Source organism: Anoplopoma fimbria, chromosome 22 (assembly GCF_027596085.1).
Source record: "Anoplopoma fimbria isolate UVic2021 breed Golden Eagle Sablefish chromosome 22, Afim_UVic_2022, whole genome shotgun sequence".
Lineage (NCBI taxonomy): Eukaryota > Metazoa > Chordata > Actinopteri > Perciformes > Anoplopomatidae > Anoplopoma > Anoplopoma fimbria.
The window spans coordinates 2,314,591-2,336,592 of NC_072470.1; the positions used below are offsets into that span (position 1 = coordinate 2,314,591).

Here is a 22,002-nt window from a genome sequence, read left to right on the forward strand (position 1 = left end):
TAGCTAGGTTGAAAAGTCCCCCCCCCCCCCCAGAACGCACCCTAACGTTGACCTTTGAAGAGCTGGATCTGGCCGACCCTGAGGAGCGTTGCACCCTCACCTGAATCCATGAAGCTGTCGCCACCTGCTGGGCTGGTTTGGTTTGGAAGCTGACGTCATCTGCTCGCCTCTATGTGCACAAAAACATTTCGGCTTTATGAGATTAAAGGATTTATTTTTTCCCCCCCATATCAAACAAAAACTTAAATATTTTGGGGGGCAATTATTTTCATGGCATTCATCATAATATACAAGTTTACCTGCGACGGTTTGACTTTGAAAAGCAAAGAAAAAGGTCCTCCAAGGAAGAAGAATGGTCAAAAAACACATTCTGTACACACACCACTTTTCTTTCAACACAAAACCAGAAAGAAATCATCCAACACTTAACAGGAAGTTTAGAAATCAAATTTTGTATATTCATATATATATATCATTTATAATTATGTGTATATATATTTATATATAAGGCTCATACAGCTACCATGTTTGATATGTACTGTAGATCACAGTTCTCATACACAGTACACTTAATCACAGTTACAGATGGATCACCGTATTCAGAATGCAGGTGTCATGAAAACATAAAGGCATTGTTGGAGAGGGGGTCACAGTAGAAATATTACTTTGGAACGACTCACTGGCGATAATTCATCTACAGATTGTTTCTAACTGCTACACTGGACACTAGCTATATTATATTGCTCGTTTATCTACAAAACACCATGTGCATATATGTTCAAACATAAAAGCAAAAACATATTTACATGTTAGATTGTGGCCAGTTTTCTGTAAAAATCTGATGTAATTTACATCTATAATTTAATACTGTATGTTTTGGAACCATAGATCCCATTGTTTTGTTTATAAAAGTATAATGTTGCCATGGAGTCAGTTAGCTGCAACAACTTAATCCTCTTTTTTCTGGCCTATATGTTTGTGTTCTGGCTAATTGGCACAATTCAATCATTAGATTTCTTTGATAGTGAAGAAAAGTTTTGCAGTTAAAAAGGAGTGTCTTTTTCTCTATGATTTCTGAGTGGACGCTTATTTGCGGCTGACATCTAAGATAATGATTTCCACGGAAAGCGTAAGTCACACTAAATGTAACATCAAGCATCGCGTCTTTCTGGTCAAATTTGAATTGAGTTATGACGCCGAGAAGGAGTGCGAATTTTGAAGCAAATTGAAACTTTTGATATAGATGAATATATATGCACGTGTGTTGCAAATATCTTTTCATGTACCTCAGTATTAACTATTCACAGTCTGAATACATAATAATACCGCAAAGAAAAAACCCACCCTCCATTAGTCACTTGTGCTTCAGGGGTTATTTTGTCAGTACCTGTTAGAATTTAACTTTATGACGAAATTCCTTTTCTATTTCAGATTCAGTTAACAAGCTCCTCCATTCTTCAGAATACTTTGAGGAGAACAGGTACAGGTCACCTAAAAAAAATGACCATCACCCAAGGAAATAGGAAGAGCTCCGTGTAAAGAGAACGGTATTTCAGGGTGGCCTTTTCCTTTAACTCGTAGCTCAAAGGAAGTGATTATAAGTCAACCGATTGTTCTTTTTTCCTGTGACTTCCTGCCAGTCCATTATTATTATTATCATCATGATCCTGGATCGTTAATTTATATAATCCAGAGCAGCATCTTTGATCCAGCACTTTCACAGTCTCTTCAATCTCCCACCACCCAAACTCCCTCCGAATATATGGATCAGACAAACATATAAAAAAATACTACGAAACTACTTTAAAAAAAGGCTCAGAGAGTCGGGTTAATAATACAAAATAAAAGCACAGTAGAATTTGGCCTCATTGCTTCGCTTTGATTGTCTTGTGTTTGGCTTGCTAGTCAGGATTCAGAGGTTTTAGAGGGCGGAGGTTGTGGGGGTTAGGAGAAGTCCCATGCGGCCTCGGCGGATGCCGACAGCGGAGCGTGGCAGGACGGGGCGGGGGGGCAGGATACCGGAGGGTCCATGGGGCTGGTGAGGGGCACTGCTGGGTACATGAGGCCGAGGAAGGTGTCTCTGGTGTGCCTCTTCACCTGTCAGAGAAAGACACGACTCTGATAAAACATGACTAAAGCAGTGGGGGAGTAGAATCACATAACAGAAAAAAGTATTTTTAATCATACTAATTTTATTTCGTATTACAGACCAATGGACTTTTGGTTGTTGTGCTGTTTTATGAAGTTTGTTTGTTGTCATGTGCTTTTTGGTTCCCAGTGACAAGAGATGCAAATTAGCTTCTAGCTTACTCTGGTGCAATGACTTTTCATTTTGAACTGTCCCTGCAGAAATAGACAATAAAATAAAATAAATATAAAACACTGACACAATATACTGTACTGTTTATTTTTACTTACTTTACTTTTTTCTCAATTAAATTAAATAAGTAGCTTTTTTTGCTGTCACAGAAAGTTATTTTTCCAGATGACAAAAGCCTACTATTTCACAAAGAAGTGATTTCTGGTTGAGCTACACTGATGACTGAATGATAATAAACCCACCTGCTTGAAGAAGGCGTGGGTCAACAGTGTAGATGCTGACGGCCTATGGAAGACAAAAACAGGAAAAAACACTCATGCGTTAAGGTCTGTGTGCAGTATATGAATGCATGAATGATATCATATTTGGCAATAAAGACGACGGGTCCTTTAACGGACTGACCTGCGCTCGGGCTGCTGCTGCAGACACAGCTGGACCAGGTTGTGCAGGGTGGCAGAGTGGTTTTTGGGGGCGGGGCTCTGAGGTCGGTCGGTGGGAGGAGCCGTGGCGCTGTGCGTCATGCTTCCGGTGGCCACGCTCTCCCCGATGCCGGAGTCCACCCCGGACCGCGACACTTTCAGCCCGCCCAGCTCGCCCAGCGGGAAGGGAGCCACGTCCAGCAGGCAGCAGTGGGAGCCGCGCAGCTTCTGAAGCAGCATCTGGACGGGGAGATTCAAAAACACTTGAAACTGTCCTTTAAAGCTAAATGTGCCCATCCTGCTACGATGATTTGAATGTTCCTTCCACTCTATGTTATTTGTATGGGTAGTTTTCAAGCCAAGGAAGAGGGGCGGTATATTCTAATGAGCCTGCATTTCACATATAAGGTGAGCCAACCTTGAATTGCTTGCTGAATCATACATTTTCTGATTTAAAAATAGTTTTGAATGGAAGCTTCATCATTACCTGAGTTGGGAGCATATCCTGGAAAGGCACCCTGCCGCTGACCAGCTCACAGGCCACGATACCCAAACTGTAGATATCTGACTTCACCCCGTAGCCGTGCAGGTCCTACTGAGGGCAACACCGTGTGGGAGGAGAGACGGAATACATTAGAATAAGGCACTGACACTGCAACGCTGGTGTCGAGATCTAGTGAGTCCTGACCTGTCGCAGTAGTTCGGGGCTGAGCCAGGGCAACAGGGCGGGGCTGTGGTGGGGCATGTCGAACACCGCCCTCATCCTCTTCCCATCGCGCATCATGCTGTAAACACTGTGGAGCCCTGAGAGGTAGACACGCCCCTGCCCAGACAGCAGGATATGACTGGCCTTCACCCCCCTGACAGGAGAGGAATATGTTTGAAAGACATTAAGTATTTTTAAATACTTCTCTCCCTTGGGAGTACAGATGTTCCCTTCTGACGTCTCCCCGTCTCCCACTGACCGGTGAACGTAGCCCATCCGGTGCAGGTATTCCAATGCTTTCAGCACGCCGTATAGCAGGTACGCTATCAGGGATTCACTCATTCCGTCTGCGAAGTATGTTCGGAGTAAGGCGTCTGCAGAGCCTGTGGGTAAGAGAGGGAGAAGGACAGCTGAGCTGGTAATTCTTATTGAAAATGAGCAGTGATTTATCTGAATTTTAGATACAGTGGTCATGCATTTCAGCCCTGAGAAGGTTTCATATAAATAAATGCACAAATAAAGAATGTCAAGACCAAAAGAGAGCCATTGTCTGCATTTGTCCACGGCACTATGTTTCATAATCACTCAATTTGAGGGATTTTAAGGGCAAAACGAAATACAGAAAGTGAATGGCGGTGTAGCAGTGGCTGACCGTAGGCCATGAGGGGCGTGAGGACCCAGAGCTGGCAGCAGGAGCTGAAAACCAGGCGAGAGGTCAACAGGTTGGGGTGACGGAACAGCTTGGACAGCAGGACCTCGCTCTGGGTCATTGAGACAGAATCAGACGTAAACAAACCTGGATTGAGAGCAGCTATTATGCAGACGCAAGCCTCAAAAACGTATATGAAGCACAAAAATAAGCTTTGAAGAGAAGAACAACATGAACTCCTTCAGATCCCCACCAGCTCACCATGAGCTGCAGCAGCTCCTCCTCCGTGCACTCGTCCAGGTTGGTTTGCTTGACGGCCACCGGCTGGCCAGTCGGGACGTGGCGCGCCAAGTTCACCTGGCTCAGGTTGTTGAAGCCCCTCCCTGCGACACAGAGAATTGACTTTCAAATGAAATCATCCTCCACCTGGGAGAGGAAAGTAGCTGTGTGGTGGTGTTCTCACCCAGCTCGGACAGCAGCTGGTAGTGGGCCGGCTCAGCTGACAGCCCCGTGATGTCATCGCCACCAGCCGGCCCTTGCAGGGTGTATTCAGAACCATCACAGCTCTGCAGGGGACGTACATGCACGTATATTATGCATTTATATATTCAGTGCATCGCATAGGTAACTTGAATACAGACGCATGTGCGATCGCTTTAAATGTGCTTTCGGTGATTCATGACCTTCATCAACTATTTTGTGGTAAAGTAATGCGTGTGAGGACGGGGGCTGCCAGGGGGTGGCACTGTGACAATGTGCAGAGTTAAAGGGTTGGGAGGGGGTCGCGATGCTTGCAGTTTTAGAGATGCAGACAGATTTTTTTTAGGGGGACCGAGTCTGGTTCTCGCTCAGCATCAGACAGCCGCAGGTGTGTCTGATGCAGCTTTGTCTAAAAACACACCAGATGAGTGCGTTTACAGTGCCAGCGTTTTGACTGTATTATCAGGGGGAAATTACCTCACGCAGCAGCAGTACATTTTAATGGCAAGTACTGTGTTAAGAATGATTAAACGTAGTTATAGTAGAATATCATGAAACAGGCAAACTCTCTGGGGAAATCAGTCAAATCAGTAATTTGGATTATTGTAAAGCTTTGAAAAAGGGGCACTCCACATGTCTTCTGTGGCTCTGGAGGTGCTTAAAGTCCGAGCAAAACAAGCCCTGATGATGTCATAGTGATGTCATCAGGGTTGCCTTGACTTGGGCTTGAGACTTTGGTACAAAAAGCCTGTGTTGTAAATTAGGAGTATAAGAGAGACATGGGCATAAAGGATTGAATGATAAGAAAGTTGAGTTGCATTATGGGGATTGTAGTATGCACCGTTTATGGCGCTTGACCCATAATAGGGATTTAAAATCTGGATTATGTCGCTCCAATTTTATCTGCTCATGTTTTGATATGTTGGTTTGTTTTGGGAGGACATTAAATTGATGGAGCACCCCTTTAAACTTTACCAACAGCTTTAACAGCTGCAATGTGATTCCATTAGTTACTGTCTCTAACAACTCTAAGGCAGAGGGTAAAGCAGCCCCAGATAGATGGGATGAATGAACAGTGATGACATGACGAAGGGCATCAGTGTGACGCCTGTCTCCGTGCTGACAGGGTCTCGGCTACTGACCAGGAACTGGTGGCTGATGTCCTCATACTGCTCCTCTATGTCCAAGGGCTGGACTTGAGTGTGGGAGATGCAGGAACAGTCCTGGTGAAGGGGGAGGGAGGAAGGGAGTGAGGAGGAGCAGAGGTGAGACATGCCCTACAGGACAAATGGAGCTTGGGAGTGGAGGGTGATACACCGGGGCAGGGTATCAGGGGTGAGCCAAGAGCAGCAAGCATCTGGGGAAATCTGGGCTCATTTAAATCGGAAGTGGTGAGAGAACCAGAGTGACGATAACAGGCAACAATAAAAAAGAAAAAGGCAGCTGAGTGACTGATGTGTCCCAGCAGAGCTGCATACATAATTAGATGTCCATTAGATGTGATCAATGCCCAGAAGCATCTCATAGTTTTTCCCCATCTACATTATGTATATCAGTGCAGAGGACAAGAACATTTGACATCTAGACTGACCTACCAGAGCAGATATTTACCACACCACAAACAAACATGGAGAGTGATATGCTTACCAAGAAAGACATGGAGTCCTTTTGAAGAAGGTAAAATCACAAGATCTGGCATTCATCCGCTCGCAGACCGAGGGAGGAGGAGGAGGAGGAGGATGAAGATGAAGAAGAAGAGCGTTGAATCCCCTCTTAACCACCAGACTAGAGAGCAGCCATTCATCCACCCACGTGCTGCTCACCTGTCCTCATCACGTGATCTGGAGATCTGTGGAAAAATAACAAGATTATGTTTAATAAACATAAAAATGTATTTATAAATGCTATTAAAAAAAAATAAAAAAAATGTCACTGTACAATTATTAAAATCCAATCCACACGTCAAGGTTAACATCAAATGCAGCCATTTTAGTCACACCAGCCCACGAGTATTATTCATATAATGTCGTCAACTAAAGGCTAATAAAACAACATTACATCTATTAAATCAAGAATACAAAAGTTTCCTCTCTTAAACTCAAGTCTTTCAATGTCTTTAGATGAATAAAAACAAGCCGTGCTGGCTCTACTGAAGCTGTAATGCCTTTCTGTTTTTTTCTGTTTTTTGTTTTTTTGACGGGACTTTTAATTTGACACGGGATAATTGTCGCGGGTTTATGACGTCACCGACCGACCCAGCGTCCGTCGCTCGTTGATGACGTAGGGCTGGTTCGCTCCTTCTTCCGCTACATTGTTGCAGCTCAGGAGGAAATAAGACCATCTATGCTGTGTGGGATAACACTGACACAGGGTAGGTTTTTTATTTATTATAATATTAATATTATTAATAATAATAATGATGATAATAATCATAATAATGATAATAGATGCTTTTTCTTTTATGTTTTTGAGGTACTGTAAACAAAAAACCCCGCAACAGGGAGGCTGTCATCCTCACCCAGCATGTGAAATCTTATTAATAATTGTGTTTTTGTGTATTTAAGTCATGCCGAATTGGAGAGCTTCATTTAAATGTGTTCATGTAGGTTTTTCTTTCCACATGGAGTTTGGATTCATCCATTTCTTCATAGTAGAAGATGGCATATATGGATATTAGCAGCCAGTCTGGTCAGATCAGTATTTCATGATGTTGTTGGTAATAATTACATGAAACTGAAGATTTCTTCTTTTGCTGATGTGTCTTAAGATAAGATAAAATAAGATAATCCTTTATTAGTCCTGCAGCGGGGCAATGTACAGGATTACAGCAGCATAGGTTATAGTGCAAACAAGAGGCATAGTAAAAAAACAAGATCAAAAATAAGCATTATAAATGAGCAATAAAAAGAATCCACAGTAACTGAAATATTATATATACAGACAGAAACTAGCTCAGCAACAGGGAGGCTGTCATCCTCGCCCAACATGTGAAATCTTATTAATAATTGTGTTTTTGTGTATTTAAGTCATGCCGAATTGGAGAGCTTCATTTAAATGTGTTAATGTAGGTTTTTCTTTCCACATGGAGTTTGATTTCTTCATAGTAGAAGATGGCACATATGGTTGGTGGTGATGTATATTAGCAGCCAGTCTGGTCAGATCAGTATTTCATGATGTTGTTGGTAATAATTACATGAAACTGAAGATTTCCTCTTTTGCTGATGTGTCTTAAGATAAGATAAAATAAGATAATCCTTTATTAGTCCTGCAGCGGGGCAATGTACAGGATTACAGCAGCATAGAGGATAGTGCAAACAAGAGGCATAGTAAAAAAACAAGATCAAAATAAGTATTATAAATAAGCAAATGAGCAATAAAAAAAACAGTAAAGAATCCACAGTAACTGAAATATTATATATACAGACAGAAACTAGCTCAGCAACAGGGAGGCTGTCATCCTCGCCCAACATGTGAAATCTTATTAATAATTGTGTTTTTGTGTATTTAAGTCATGCCGAATTGGAGAGCTTCATTTAAATGTGTTAATGTAGGTTTTTCTTTCCACATGGAGTTTGATTTCTTCATAGTAGAAGATGGCATATATGGTTGGTGGTGATGTATATTAGCAGCCAGTCTGGTCAGATCAGTATTGATTCATGATGTTGTTGGTAATAATTACATGAAACTGAAGATTTCTTCTTTTGGGAAGGAATCTCTGCTGATGTGTCTGGTTATGCAGTTAAAAGATAAGATAAGATACGATAAGATAAGATAATCCTTTATTAGGACATTTACAGGATTACAGCAGCATAGGTTATAGTGCAAACAAGAGACATAGTAAAAGAAAAAAAGATCAAATAAAATAAAAACAAGTATTATAAATAAGCAATAAAAACAGTAAAAAATCCACAATAACTGAAATATTATATGTACAGACAGAAAAACTATTATATATAATTGCACAGTGTATTTGTATTGCACAGGTTTTTAGTGTCATGTGTCATGTGGTCTGCTTGGAGGAGAGTTGGTTGTGCAACTGGAAGAAAGGACCTGCGGTACCTCTCCTTCACACACCGGGTCCAGTCCAGCCAGAGTCACATGCTACCTCCAATGGCCTAATTCTAATAAAACTAGCCCTCAGGCCCTGTCCAGTTTGTCAGATCTAAGATGGGCCGAGGTTGTAGGTCACTCTGGATGAGAGCATCCGCTGAGATGCTGAAAAAGATTAGACGGGACGGGAGATGGAGCTGAAGTAAGCAGTCAGTCCCTCTGGGACGGCTGTGACAGACACGTGTCTGTGTCTGTGCTGCTGTGTTGACCTTGTTTCACAGAGATACTTCAAGGGGCTGCTATCTTGCATCTATGCTTACATTTTACACATTTATAGTGTGCATTAATCTGTCACCAACAATAAATGGTGGTTTCTAGATTGCGGTGTGTGTTTTCACAAGCTGTTTCAAACCACAGGAAATAGTGTATTGATTTGATTTTTTTGTTCGCTGGCTTTTTATTTTAAATGTTCTTGTTTACAGTTAAAGATGCCCCTTTAGAAGTGCATCTCTTCTATTCTATTTCCAGACAATACCAGACTGTATCACAAACACAGCGCTGTCTGTCTGTGACAGTGTTGCTCATGAGATGACTCACAGGCACTTGGTCAAGATCAGCCGTGGCATTTTAAATCAGGGTGGAAAGAAGCATCTGAAAGGTGCTGCCGTGACAAGTATTGACATAATTGGTGCAGAGTTTCTTTACCCGGCTCATACTGAGCTATTGAAGATGATTAATAAATGCAATATTTTGTGCATAGAATATAGCACAGAACCCCTTCTGTGCATGTGACTATTTTAATTCCAATACCGGTGTCATTAATGGGTCAGTCCATTTTATATCTCCCAGGCCTCTAATGCCAAACAGCACATTCAGACCGTAGTGTTATGTGCATGACATTAATCTCCTTTATGGGACAAACGGTTGTGTAAGCAGAGGACGGATGGTTCCCAAGGACTCTTGTCTTTCCACAGGCATGCCTGCACACACCCACACAGATATGTCTGCCTGCACTGAGGTCAGTGATGCAAATGGTACTGGGACAGTACCATTTTGCTGCACAGAGCACAGAGTCCTTTTTTATTAAAGTAACTATCATTACGAACACAATAACACACTCCTCTGTCAACTTAAAAGAGCACAGATTTTACACGATAAGATCAGTTTACTTCTCTGTGAAATCGTATAACACAGGCAGGGAGGATCTAATGAAAGGTGATGTCAAATTGCATTATGGGAAGTGTAGGATCCAGCGTTTTGGGGCATCACTCAAACTAAACACTAAAAGCCAGGATGTCTCGCCTTTTGCTGTTTTGATTTCGCCCATTCTTTTTTATTTTGTCTCTCACAAGCCTCCCAACTTTGTGGAAGCGCGACGCTAAATTGCCGGAGTTGCCCATTAATTAGGTTTTAAATGTTTCCAGCAGTGGGTTATTTGGAACTGAAAGAATGTGTGAGTAGATATTGAAATGGAGCAATACAAACTGAAAATCTAGCCAATTACAATACAGAAGCTCATTTTCCCCAATTCTCTATTGGGAGCTCATCCCTTTAAGAGAGTGCATCCTGTCTCATCCCTTTAAGACACAGAGCATTCCCTACAGAGACACACAACAGGATGTGGGCGGGCTCTGTCTCCCTCCTTGGCCTCCCGCCTTAAAAAACATGTGACACTTAGAAGGAAAATATGCAGCAGCTGGTCTGTACATTTCCAACTGTGAATCTTTGAGATTTTAAGGCTTTGCTGATGTCGTATTTAAAACGGTTTGTAGGAACTGTCAAACCCTTAAGAAGATGCCAGACAACCAGCCGTTAAAGTGTCCGGCAGCAAACACTGTGGGAGGATTACATTTTTTCCACCTGGCCCATAAATGTCAGCAACCAAGTGAGAAGGAGCAGAATAAACGTTGTCAGCAGCCTGGAGTCAGAGATGCTCCATTCAGACACAGTGATTGTTAGCAACAACACACCGTCCTGATGCTAATTTGACTTCTCACACTCTTCTCTCTCTCTCTCCCTCTCTCTCCTCAGGTAAAGGTGTGCGCTGGCACCACCCGTCAGTGCGGGGACAGGATGTGATGTCACAGCGATAGTGGCGTCCAGTCCAGCTTTGTGATTGCGAGCGGGGACCCCCATCCCACCCGCTCCAAGGACAGGATGTTTGAAGTCAAACCCCGGGCGGTGGAGAAGAAAGAGTCGAGCACGGAGACAGGTAGGGGTGTTAGGGAATCAAATGAATGTTGGTCTACTGCAATGTCACATGGGAAATATCTGCAGTGTGGGCTTTGTGTACATTTTTCAAATTTTTGCTCAGCCCCAATGTGAAGTACAGTATACTGTGTCTTTGGGCTCGATGCTATAATTAGCACCGTCTGTCCCAGTGAACCACATGTTTGTTCAAGTGGAAGGACACAGAAACACACACACACACACACACACACACACACACACACACACACACACACACACACACACACACACACACACACACACACACACACACACACACACACACACACACACACACACACACACATTCTAACGCTTCATCAGACCCTGCTCGCTCTCAAAAACACATTAGCTGCAGCCTTGACTTCATCTCACCATGGCTGCCCCGTTTTCTACAAAATAAGAGCATCCCTCATCTTTAATTTATGTTGTCATGGTGACGCATAGCATGATTTGTTTTCGATCTAAAGCATCACCAGTAATCTTGCCGATTGTGGCCTCCGTCTGGTGAATAATTATATCATATAAATATGGCAATCAGGCACTACAAGCTGTTAAAATATAAGTTATTTGTTCATAATTTACATGAGCTGGAGCTAGAGAAGTTAAAGGACTTGTTTAACATTTTGAGAATCTATTTGGGGGGGAACTAAATGTCCTGTACTTACCTGGAATCTAGCCGTATTGTGCTTCCAGTCTTCACGCTTCAATTGTCTTGTTATACAACACCTGTAATTGTTACATGCTGGGTTATAGATTGCATTTTTAACCCGTCCTCTGGACCCACAGATGAGGGTCTGGGCAGCAGCGGGAAGCGCTACGGCTCGGTGGGCTCCGGGTCGGCCGACTCCGGCTCCGTCTACCTGTCGGACAGCCAGGACTGGGCGGTCTCCCCCAGCTGCTCCCCGGACGAAGGCCCCGCCCAGCACAGCGCCATCTCCCCCATGCTGGCCGAGGAGACCTTCCGCTACATGAGTAAGCGTGGGTTTTTCACTTTAGTGTCATCTCTCTGTGTCTACCGTCTTTTGATTGGTTAAGCCCACGGCGACATCGGTGAGCAGATGGCGAGTGTCTCATTTAGGCTTTCATTTATATCATACAACGCACAGCCTCTTCTATTCAAATAGCAGGGATTAAGCGTGGATATTATTTGGCTCACGGTTGTCATTATGCCTGTTTGTCTTTGTTCATGTGTGTGTGAGTGATAGATAGAGAGAGAGTGAGAGAGAGAGACAGAGAGAGACAGTGAGCAAGAGGAATCCAGTGATCCAGCCAGAGTTAAGTGCAGTTCAAAAAGAGTCACGGGTCAGAGAGTGGTGAGGAGGGAGGGAGGGAGGGAGGTTGATAGAGGATGAAGAGAGGCAATAGAGGGAGAGGAGTCGGATCATGCCGGTTTTAAACATTCGCGATGAGGAGGTTTACGATTCCTTCGCTATGGAAGGTGAGTGCAGGCGTTAGAGTGTGTGTGTGTGTGTGTGTGTGTGTGTGTGTGTGTGTGTGTGTGTGTGTGTGTGTGTGTGTGTGTGTGTGTGTGTGTGTGTGTGTGTGTGTGTGTGTGTGTGTGTGTGTGTGTGACATGTGAGCTGGTGTGACTGCAGCTACAGTCAAGTCTGCAAGGTCAGGCAGAACGTGTGTACAGTGTGTGTGTTTGTGTGTTTGTGTTCCATGAAAGGCAGGAAGTGGGCAAGTCTGAATGAACGCTTGCTTGTTTACATTCAAACTAGTTTGGGTATGCAGAAGCGACTTCCTGTCTATGTTTTTGCAATACATATTGTACTTCCTCTCGCATCCTGTACTTCCTAAGTTTAATGGTAGATGGTTTTGTTTACATAATATTGTACAGGTTATGCGTCTGGGTGTCATATTCCGGGTGTCATATTCCTTCCTCGGTGAAACATTTGCTCCACTTGTGTGGCGTAAAATCAAAATGCGGACTATTAATAGCACCTGATGCAGAAAGTGGAGTGGAGAAATGATGAAATATGCTGGGTTTGTACGTATTTCAGATAAAAGCATAAATATTGCAATACTCTGATGCGATGGCACAAGCATCTTAAGTATCAAATTATTGTATCATGTTGTGAAATCAAAGGAGGGAGCTGTCGGACTCAGCAAAAAAAAAAAAAAAAAAAAGAAGCTCTTTAAATCACAGAAACGCTATTTCAATTCAAAGTCGAGTCAGAGTGGTGACACATAAAGCATAATTAGAGGATCAGCATGTTTCTATACCTTCTAGTCTTTGACACTCTGACCTGTCATGTGTGCTTTCTGTCTGGACCAAACTCACAAAAGCACATCAGCAACACAAGTACGAGACCTATGGAACAGCTACTTCAGCACAAAAACAACGCTAAAATTGACTCGTTTGTCCTCAAACTTGACCTTTTGTCCCAACATTTCTTATCCGGTTGATCAAAACTGGGTCCGGCTTGTTTGAGTAGCATTAATACCTAGTTGAAATGTTTTAGCTGCAGCTGCTGTTGTTAATCAGTGCCAAAAGTCCACACTGTATGCCAGCAGTCCAAGAATCAATATCAAAATGAAAGCACTACTCTTTTTCCTCATTGGACTTTGCGGTGGTGCAGTTTATTGTAGTTAGAGTTCAGTCCGACAATTAAAAACCACCCACACTAGTGTTTCAGCGTGCGATAGTATTTGGAGTTATACCTTTGTTTTTTTAATGTAGTGTTCGGCAGATCATAGATTTCTCTTATTATAACGACATCATTCTCTTCTCAGAAGGTAAAAGGATCTATATTGTGTGTGTGTGTGTGTGTGGGACTCTTGGCTTCAGATGTACAGTAACGAGAGATTATTTGCATGGCGTGTGTAACAAAGATAGCTCCGTTGGGCAGCAGAGGTTATTTTTAACCGTCTGGGTTGTTGGCGCGGGGATCCAGAGGTCACCGGTGGCCTCGGATTACCGGACCACAGCTCTCGTCCAATCGAGCGGCTGCTTCACAATAAAGCTCTCCTGCACTGCTTATCGCATGTTTATTCCTGCTGAAATGTGGATCTCTTCTCCATCGTTGAGCGTGGCGATGTTTTCAGTGATTAGAGATGCCACTTTTCTTTGAACAGGTGGAAGGGGGAGCCGTGCGGCGCCGGCGACACCCACTCAGGTGCTTAAAGGCGGACCGGACTAATCGATGTTGTAGATGCTCAACACACTAATATGTTCTCAAAGAAGTTGAATCACTGAAGCTTCAGCTTTCACCCTCAGCTTCTTCACTTCCTGTCTTTCTGTCCCATACGCTTGAAAACAAGCTGGTTGCCTCCTGAACTCTTCCTTCTTTTTTATCTCTCTCTCTCTCACTATAGCGTATCTTGCCTTGGAGCCCTCTTCCTATTCCCACCCCGGCTCTCAGAGCCTCTCCAAAGGTATCTCCCTCTCTCTACCTGCCTGTTCTACTCTGCCACTTCATTTAACTCCAAAGTCTCTTTGCTTTTTCCGCATGTAGACGACAGCAGACGTGAAACGAGCTGAGTGTCGGGTCTGCTGTCTGCCACTGTAGACAGCTTTATAGTGCCGTTTAGTGTGTGTGTGTGTGTGTGTAGTGCTATTGTGGCTTAATTACATTCAGATCACTAGCAACCACATCGGCATGCTGTGGAGCGATTTCATCAAATTACATATTGTTTCCGCACTAGTTCATGATTAGCTGCCACATTAATGATTTTGAGGAAGTGGCTGCTCGTGTTGTTTGTGGTGAGAATGTTTTATTAGGTAGTAAGTAAAGTTGAGTGATGTGTGGTTTTTATTTCAATGCTTCTGGGTTTGCATGCACAGTGTTCTTACCAGACTGCATGCGTATTTGTATTCTCTCCTACCTCGTGATAGTAAAATGTCTCATCTCTGGCTAGTCCTCAGTGAGGATCGCGTGGAGCAGATGACCAAGACTTACAATGACATTGAAGTGGTGTCGCACCTTTTGGCGGAGGTAGGTTGCTCTACTCACTCGCTCTAGGACAAATTGTTTTGCGTTACGAAGCGGCATCTGATTGGCCGGTGCTCTGTGTGCTCTTATTGGACAGCGGGACAGGGACTTGGAGCTTGCAGCTCGGATCGGTCAGTCCCTTCTGCAGAGGAACCACCTGCTGCAGGAACGCAACGAGGCCTTAGAGGAGCAGCTGGCCCAGGCCCTGGACCAGGTAGGAAATACATTTAAGAAGTACCAGTTTGTCTCTCTGCACCTCTGCGGTGACGGGAATCTGCTGATTTCAGCTCACAACGTAACCACTAACCTTTCCTCAACGGCCAGGTTCACCAGGTGCAGCATGAGCTCGGCAAGAAGGATGAGTTGCTGCGCATTGTGGCCAGCGCCTCGGAGGAGAGCGAGACGGAATCCAGCGCGTCGACGCCGCTGCGGCAGCCGAGGCCGCTGGGTGGGACCACGGCCGCCGCCGCACTCAGCCAGCTGGAGTCTCTGCAGAGCAAGCTGCAGGAGCTGGAGGAGGAGAACCTGTCGCTGAGGTCTGAGGTACGAGGTAGTGGAGAAACAGTCGTGACCACAAGTTCGTATAAATACTGTTGTACGATTATGGAAGTGCTTACTGGTTCCTCTCGTCTCCACTCCAGGCGTGCCAACTGAAGAGTGACACCATCATCTACGAGGAGAAGGAGCAGCAGCTCGTGAGCGACTGTGTCAAGGAGCTCCGTGAGTGAGATGTGCACACGTTTACCCCGGAGTGACGCAGTCTCGTGTCCAGAATGCTAGATTTTTTACTTTGGTATGTCTTGGTTCCAGGAGAGTCCAACAGCCAGATGGTGTCTCTGACAGACGAGCTGTCTCAGAAGAACGAGGAGCTGCTCAGACACCAGGAGGAAATCGCTCAGCTGCTCTCCCAGATAGTGGAGCTGCAACGCAGAGTGAAGGAGGTGAGGAGACTGAAATGCTCTAACACCTTACGTACTGTATTGACCGGTCTTGACTTGAAGTGGACTGATGATCTTGACCTGGGTCTTGGATATCTTGACTTGGGAGTTGATGGTCTTAACTTTAGAATTGACGTGGACTGGTGATCATAACTTGGGACTTGGTGGTCTTGACTTGGGAATTGATGTGGCTCTTATCTTGACTTGGGACTTGATGGTCTTTACTTGTGACTAGACTTGGACTGGCGGTTTTGACTTGAGGTGGACTGGTGATGATGACTTGGTGGTCTTGACTTGGGACTTTATGTGGCTCTTGTGATCTTGAATTGGAACTTTATGGTCTTGACTTGGGACCTGACGTGGAGATGTGATCATGACTTGGATCTTGTTAGTCTTGACTTGGGACTTGATGTTGTTCTTCGATATCTTGACTTGGGAGTTGATGGTCTTGAGTTTATGGTCTTTGGACTGGTGGTCTTGACTTGAGACTTGACGTGGACTGGTGAACATGACTTGGGTCTTGTTATCTTGACTTCTGACTTAATGGTCTTTACTTGAGACTTGACTTGGGACCTGACGTGGGTCTTGACTTGGGACTTGACGTGGTTCTTGTGGTCTTGATCTGGGTCTTGGTGGTCTGTTTAAATACTCATGCGTGTATCTGTGTGTTTGTCGCAGCTGGCTCTGGGGAAAGAGGAGCTGAGGATCCACCTGCAGGCGTCTAAAGAAGCTCAGAGACAGCTCACAGCAGAGGTATAATCTCTCACTCACTCTCACTCTCACTCATGTTTTCGTTTAGATCTGGGAATACTTCTCTGTTTATGTATGAAAGGACTCCTGAACTGGACCAGATTTATTTGAACTAACTAAAATAACTAAATACCAGATGTTTAGGCTTGTATCTTTAACATACAGCGACACTATTTTAGCAACACTTTGCAGCACTTACCAAGATGAATAAATACAGTCATTCTTTAATTGAGTAGAATAAAAAAAAAATACAATTAAACAAATAATTTAATTAAATTTATATAGTTTACATGCCTCATTTAAAGTGGTTAAACTGTTTTTTTAATTAATCTTTTAATTAATAATTATGTTAATTTGGTAAATCCATTAATGGGTTTAGAAACGTATTAAAGACAATTTAATTGACAAATTAAATAACAAATTTAAAGTTTCAATGCATGCCTTCATTTAAATATCTATTGAAGTGCATAATTATTTGCTGCATACAAAGTAATTTGACTGTGTGTTTGTGTGTGTGTGTGTGTGTGTGTGTGTGTGTGTGTGTGTGTGTGTGTGTGTGTGTGTGTGTGTGTGTGTGTGTGTGTGTGTGTGTGTGTGTGTGTGTGTGTGTGTGTGTGTGTGCGCTTTACAGCTGGACGAGATGGCGGACAGGAACGCCGAGTGTCTGGAGATGCTCCATGAGTCCCAGGAGGAGCTCAAGGATCTCCGCAGTAAAAACACTCCATCTGCTGGGATGCGAAGGCACCTCTCCTACGGCCTCTACCCCATGGTGAGAGACACACCGAGAAGAAACGAGACATAAACTCACAACACACTAGCTGCTAAATAACCTAGTCTGCCTAGATATTTCGTCTTCCAATTAGGATTCCCCCAAATAATCCTTTGCATCCACTATAATGACTTAGACAGTGAATGTAAACAGAACCTTTGTGTGTTCAGGACTCCCTGGCAGCAGAGATCGAGGGCACCATGAGGAGAGAGCTGAGTGTAGAGGAGGAGATCGCCTCGGAGGACCAAAGGTCAGAAAACCAAGCTTCAGTCAGAACCAAGATGTAAAGACCAAGACAGTCCTCAGACTTCTATTTTTTGTCCTCTCTTAACCCCTTCAAATAAAATCAAACAGTTTTTACGGGACACTTCAAGCACTAGGTCCAGGACCTTGTCTCTGACCTCGTACCTCTTCTCCCTGCAGAGTGTCCCAGAAGCGAGTCTTCCAAACAGTCCGCTCCATCAATGCTTCGGCGTCGCGGCCAGCTTCGGCCACACCTCCTATCCCCGGCTCAGGACAGAGCTCTCTAGTGATGACCGCACAGCCCTTTACGTCCAATCAGGGGTACGTCAAAAATATATTTTAATTTAAGGATGACGTTTGTTCCCCTTCGGCTTCATAAATGTGTGTTTACAGGGAGGAAGTGAGAATGGGGCAGCCCGGCTGTCCAGGAGGAAACGACCTGACCAAAGCCCTCCATCGGCTGTCGCTGCGACGGCAGAACTTCCTCTGCGAGCGGCAGTTCTTTCAGGCGGAGCGCGAAAAGAAGCTGCAGGCCCTGGCGAGCGCAGAGGGGGACGGGGAGGGCAGCGGGTGCAGCTCACCGATGGGCAGCACGCTGTCCTCTTTCTCCAACCTGTCAGAGCTGTCCTTCGGCTCAAGCATCTTCAGGACCTTCCTGCCTGAGAAGCTTCAGATCGTCAAGCCCATGGAAGGTAAAGTGTTCAGCTATCAGATATCAGAAATCCAGCAAACTTGTCTTTCTAGAAAGTAAGTTTTCAGTGACTATAAGGGACTTGGCGGTGTCTTGACTTGTGATTGGAATGCGTGACTTTGTTGTCTGAACTTGGCGCAGAACTTGGTGGTTTGGACTTTGGACTTGGCAGGCTTACGTAGGACTTTGTTGTCTGGACTTGGGACTCGGAGGTCTTGACTTGGGACTTAACGTGGGTCTTGGTGGTCTGTACTTGGGACTTGACGTTGGTCTTGACATAGGAGGTGGTGGTCTTTACTTGGGACTTGGTGGTCTTGGTTTGGGACTTGACTGTGGATTTAAAACAATAACCTTAACCTTTACAACTAGTACAAGTGAATTTTTAGGCATGTTTTGCTTAGAAAGAGAGTTTTCAGTGATTATAAATGACACTTTTTATTGACGCATCAAACAGGCTCACTGACGCTGCATCACTGGCAGCAGCTGGCCCAACCGCACCTGGCCACCATCCTGGACCCCCACCCTGGGGTGGTGACCAAAGGCTTCTGTCCACTGGCTCAGGACGCCGTCTACCGCCTGTCTGACATGGAGGAGGACGAGGAAAACGAGAAGCACAAAGGTGTCCTGGAGAAGGGGACGGCGGAGCGGGGGAAGGAAGAGGACGACGATGAAGAGGAGGAAGGCGGGATCACCTTCAAGGTGCGCTTTACGTCCACGCCGGAGGAGAGGAGAGACAGAAAGCACTCGGTGTTGCCTCTCCCCGTCTCGCCTCTCTCCCCCACCCTGCCAGCATCGCCCGAGACACCTGCCACTTCCTCTTCAGTCAGAGCGGACGTTTGTCTGACCCCCGCACCCCGACCTGTCACCCAGATCTCCCCTCAGACTATTCCAGTAGTCTGTACGACCGTGGTCCAATCACAAAGTCAGATTTGCATCTCCACGTCAACGGCGACTTCTCCTTCTGGTAAACACTACACTTCTGTATTTCAATCAGGAGTTTTAGGATATTGCGATTGAGTTTGTTCACCATTACCTGATTTGTTGTGTCTTCAGTCCAAAATCCAGGGAAGTGTCAGAGCTCCACCTTCTCCACCTACACCTTCACGACCTGTAGCATCCTGCACCCTAGTGACATCACACAGGTCACCCAAAGGTAAGTCCTCTGCAAAGGATTCAGAGAACTTTAATGTTCTTTTCATTGTGCAGCGATGATTGACCAGTGCCTGTGTTCATGTCTTTCAGTTCCCAGTCGTCCCTCATGGCCAACACACCCAGCTCCATGAGGACTGGTCCCAGTACGCCTGTGACTCCGTGCAGACTGAGCCTGGGTGACTGTTTCCCCCCTCGACGCCCATCTGTGCCCACCAGCGGCCTTGCCAAGCTGGTTCTGGAGAGGGGCATCTCTGCACAAGTCTCCACTGCGCCCCCCCCTCCAGCATCCTGGCAGCCCCTCTTTCGCCTCCTCCCAGGCACACCCCCTAACTCCCCCTCCCACTCACGGGACCCCTCCCCGGTGCCCCCGGAGTCCCGCAAGCAACCATCCGACAATTTCCTCGCCTCGCGGCCGGCGGAGCTCTTTCTCCAGGACGTTTACGGGTTGAACCTGGGCCGCGCCCCACATCCCGACCTACCAAGCCCTTCCCAGGGAACTCCGGCTCGTGTCCCGTCCCAAAAGTCAGGCCGCGCCAACCCCGACCTCGGCCTAGTGGAGAGGCTTCGGCGGCTGGGCTTCAGCAACGTGCTCCAGAGCGCAGAGTCTGAGGCGCCACGCCAGGATTCGGCTACTTTTGTGTCAGCAGGCGGGGGAAGCCTACTGGACGGTCTGAGGCGCAACCAGAGCCTCCCGGCCATGATTGGTGCCCGGGCAGGGAAGTCAACCGGTAACCCCACACCTCCACCTCACCCTACCTCCCTGGCCCTCCCGCCAACACCCTGGGGAAACCCCAAAGAGCGGCAGCGGCGGCATCTCGGCTCCGTCTCCCATGCCCCGTCAAGTTCAACCAAACGCTGAGGGGACTAGGCGGCTGGACCGCGAGGGAAGACACCCCAACCTCTCTTTTACACCCCCCCATCTCTCCTCCTCTCTGCCTTTTGGAGAGGAGGAGTCAGAACATCCGGCGGACAGAACAACCCCTCCTTTTTACGACTTCCTTTTAAAGCACAATTAAACACCGCTGTGTCTATCTGCGTAGATGTTTGCGTGGCGCCAGTACCCGAGGCCTTAGCACGCCTCTGACTGGGTTGCTAAGCGCCCGGTACCTTCTTATCATCATTAGGTTGCAAGGCTCTGGATGCTCAGGTGCAGGGATAGGAGGGAAAGTAAGAGTAACGCGTACGTGGACGAAGGTTTGTGGATGTGGATGAGAGGAGAACGAGTTAGGATGAAGGAATATGTCTGTCAGAAGGGAAAGTAAGTGAAAGGTAAAGAGAGAACGGCTGAGCATCCAGTCCTGCTATTCCAAGGGCTTGTTCTGTAGTGGGTCAGAAAAGCTTTATTCTGTAATCAAATAGCATCAAGCTACAACCATAACCATTATACAGTGAATGCTCTAAGGGTCAAATACAAATAAATACAGAAGGGATTCAACATGCTTTTTTAACTTGAGGACTTTTAAGTGCTAGCTGGTTTAATGGCATACTGCCGGACTAACCTTGTAGTCAGACCATGCCATTAACATGCCAGTATTTATATTATGATGATTTTACAGTCTGGTGAGCGTCCATGCCTCTCGCAAGTGGGAGGCAACCTCGCTCACGGGGTTCCCAGCATGCACCTGTCAAAAGACAGGCAGGGGGGCAGACCGAAGGGCGTGCAAGACTGGGTCTGCCTTTTTCCTTCGGGTTCTTGTGGTTTTTTTAATGGTCGGAGGCCTTAAGTAGAGGCCAGCACTGTTGTGGTTTATGTTCCTGGGAGGCCATGTTTGTATATATTAGTTGCACTCAAGTGGGATTTTGAAGGTTGTTCATTTTGAGGATCACTGCTTGGTTGAAAACAATTCACCGCGGGTTCTCTTGGCATTTAAAAGAGAATTTGATTCAGGCCTACAAGACATTCAGGTTCAGTCTGTTGGTAGGGGTAAAATATTAACACATCATTTAGTTGTATAACACATATGTGGTTGTTTATGTAGTTCACACACTGGCCAGCAGGTGGGAGTATTCCTGCAGGAGAGCATAGAGAAAGTTCTTTCTTATTGTTTATATTCTATAATATCTTGCTTTTAGATACAATGTAGCTTGACCCCCGTGACCCCTTCAGTGCTGTTGTCCCCAACATCCAACAGGACCTCCCACTAAGCTACCGCACTTTGACTTTTTTTTTATATAACCTATGTTTTAGTGACACCGCTATTTGAATTATACAGATTCTAACATATTAATGAGAACTATAACGACGTCGGCTAGCATTTTGATTTATTTTGTGTAGCAGTATTTCATTTTTTTGCTTTCCTGCAAAAGGGAATCCAAATTAAGCCAAAAGTGATGCTTTTATTTTTCCAAGTGATGGATTACATGTGTGTTTTGTGATTTTGTGCTAAATTGCTGTAACCTATTTAACAAAGTATTTTTTTGTCGGAGTGGAGAGCAGAGGAAAGAAGGCACATCCAGAATTCATACCTTTAGATTATTTAGACTGTTTTTCCAGTAGAGCAGGAGTTTCAAGTGTGTGTGTTTGTGTGTCTTTCTTTAGCTAAAAATATAAAATGTCATGTCACTTCCTGATGCCTCCCTTTTAAGATCCTGATCCTCTGTAAATTACTCCTGGCTATTATTCAGTTGCCTCTTTTTTTTAAATAAAGCAATGGAAACAAAGCTGCTG

The 22,002-nt window shown here is 45.2% G+C and overlaps 2 protein-coding genes across 5 annotated transcripts; one reads left to right on the forward strand and one right to left on the reverse strand.

Annotated features, from left to right (window-relative positions):
• Window positions 1-1,234: 1,234 nt before the first annotated feature.
• On the reverse strand, window positions 1,235-6,766 carry stradb (STE20 related adaptor beta). The gene is made up of 12 exons (XM_054623836.1): window positions 6,513-6,766; window positions 6,222-6,423; window positions 5,717-5,797; window positions 4,558-4,660; window positions 4,356-4,477; window positions 4,098-4,206; window positions 3,705-3,828; window positions 3,428-3,599; window positions 3,227-3,331; window positions 2,723-2,979; window positions 2,563-2,605; window positions 1,235-2,097 (listed from the first exon to the last, which is right to left on the reverse strand). The coding sequence occupies exons 2-12, from the start codon at window positions 6,231-6,233 to the stop codon at window positions 1,945-1,947; spliced, it is 1,281 nt and encodes a 426-aa protein (XP_054479811.1). The 5' UTR covers window positions 6,234-6,423; window positions 6,513-6,766; the 3' UTR covers window positions 1,235-1,944.
• Window positions 6,767-6,862: 96 nt separating this feature from the next.
• Window positions 6,863-21,998, forward strand: trak2 (trafficking protein, kinesin binding 2). Of its 4 annotated transcripts, XM_054623893.1 has the most exons (17): window positions 6,863-6,945; window positions 10,656-10,836; window positions 11,643-11,828; window positions 14,175-14,234; window positions 14,718-14,794; window positions 14,889-15,005; window positions 15,116-15,334; window positions 15,433-15,511; window positions 15,602-15,732; window positions 16,408-16,482; window positions 17,111-17,248; window positions 17,419-17,531; window positions 17,672-17,812; window positions 17,885-18,183; window positions 18,637-19,146; window positions 19,236-19,335; window positions 19,425-21,998. In XM_054623893.1, the coding sequence occupies exons 2-17, from the start codon at window positions 10,782-10,784 to the stop codon at window positions 20,191-20,193; spliced, it is 3,069 nt and encodes a 1,022-aa protein (XP_054479868.1). In that variant the 5' UTR covers window positions 6,863-6,945; window positions 10,656-10,781; the 3' UTR covers window positions 20,194-21,998. The 4 variants fall into 4 exon arrangements, with proteins under 4 accessions (XP_054479868.1, XP_054479871.1, XP_054479869.1 ...); XM_054623896.1 differs by lacking the exons at window positions 6,863-6,945; window positions 10,656-10,836; window positions 14,175-14,234 and adding an exon at window positions 13,935-13,975 and having other exon boundaries at window positions 11,650-11,828; XM_054623897.1 differs by lacking the exons at window positions 6,863-6,945; window positions 10,656-10,836; window positions 11,643-11,828 and adding an exon at window positions 13,550-13,595.
• Window positions 21,999-22,002: the final 4 nt, after the last annotated feature.

What these genes read in the sequence shown, in the direction of transcription:
- stradb (XM_054623836.1), bottom strand. An exon ending in CCAGCTGCTGTCCGAGCTGG is followed by an intron (nt 4,478 to 4,557) that starts GTGAGAACACCA and finishes TCTGTGTCGCAG; the next exon opens with GGAGGGGCTTCAACAACCTG. An exon ending in AGGAGCTGCTGCAGCTCATG is followed by an intron (nt 4,207 to 4,355) that starts GTGAGCTGGTGG and finishes TCAATGACCCAG; the next exon opens with AGCGAGGTCCTGCTGTCCAA.
- trak2 (XM_054623893.1), top strand. Translation starts at nt 10,782, where the DNA reads ATGTTTGAAGTCAAACCCCGGGCGGTGGAGAAGAAAGAGTCGAGCACG. An exon ending in TGGCCCAGGCCCTGGACCAG is followed by an intron (nt 15,006 to 15,115) that starts GTAGGAAATACA and finishes CTCAACGGCCAG; the next exon opens with GTTCACCAGGTGCAGCATGA. An exon ending in ACCTGTCGCTGAGGTCTGAG is followed by an intron (nt 15,335 to 15,432) that starts GTACGAGGTAGT and finishes TCTCCACTCCAG; the next exon opens with GCGTGCCAACTGAAGAGTGA.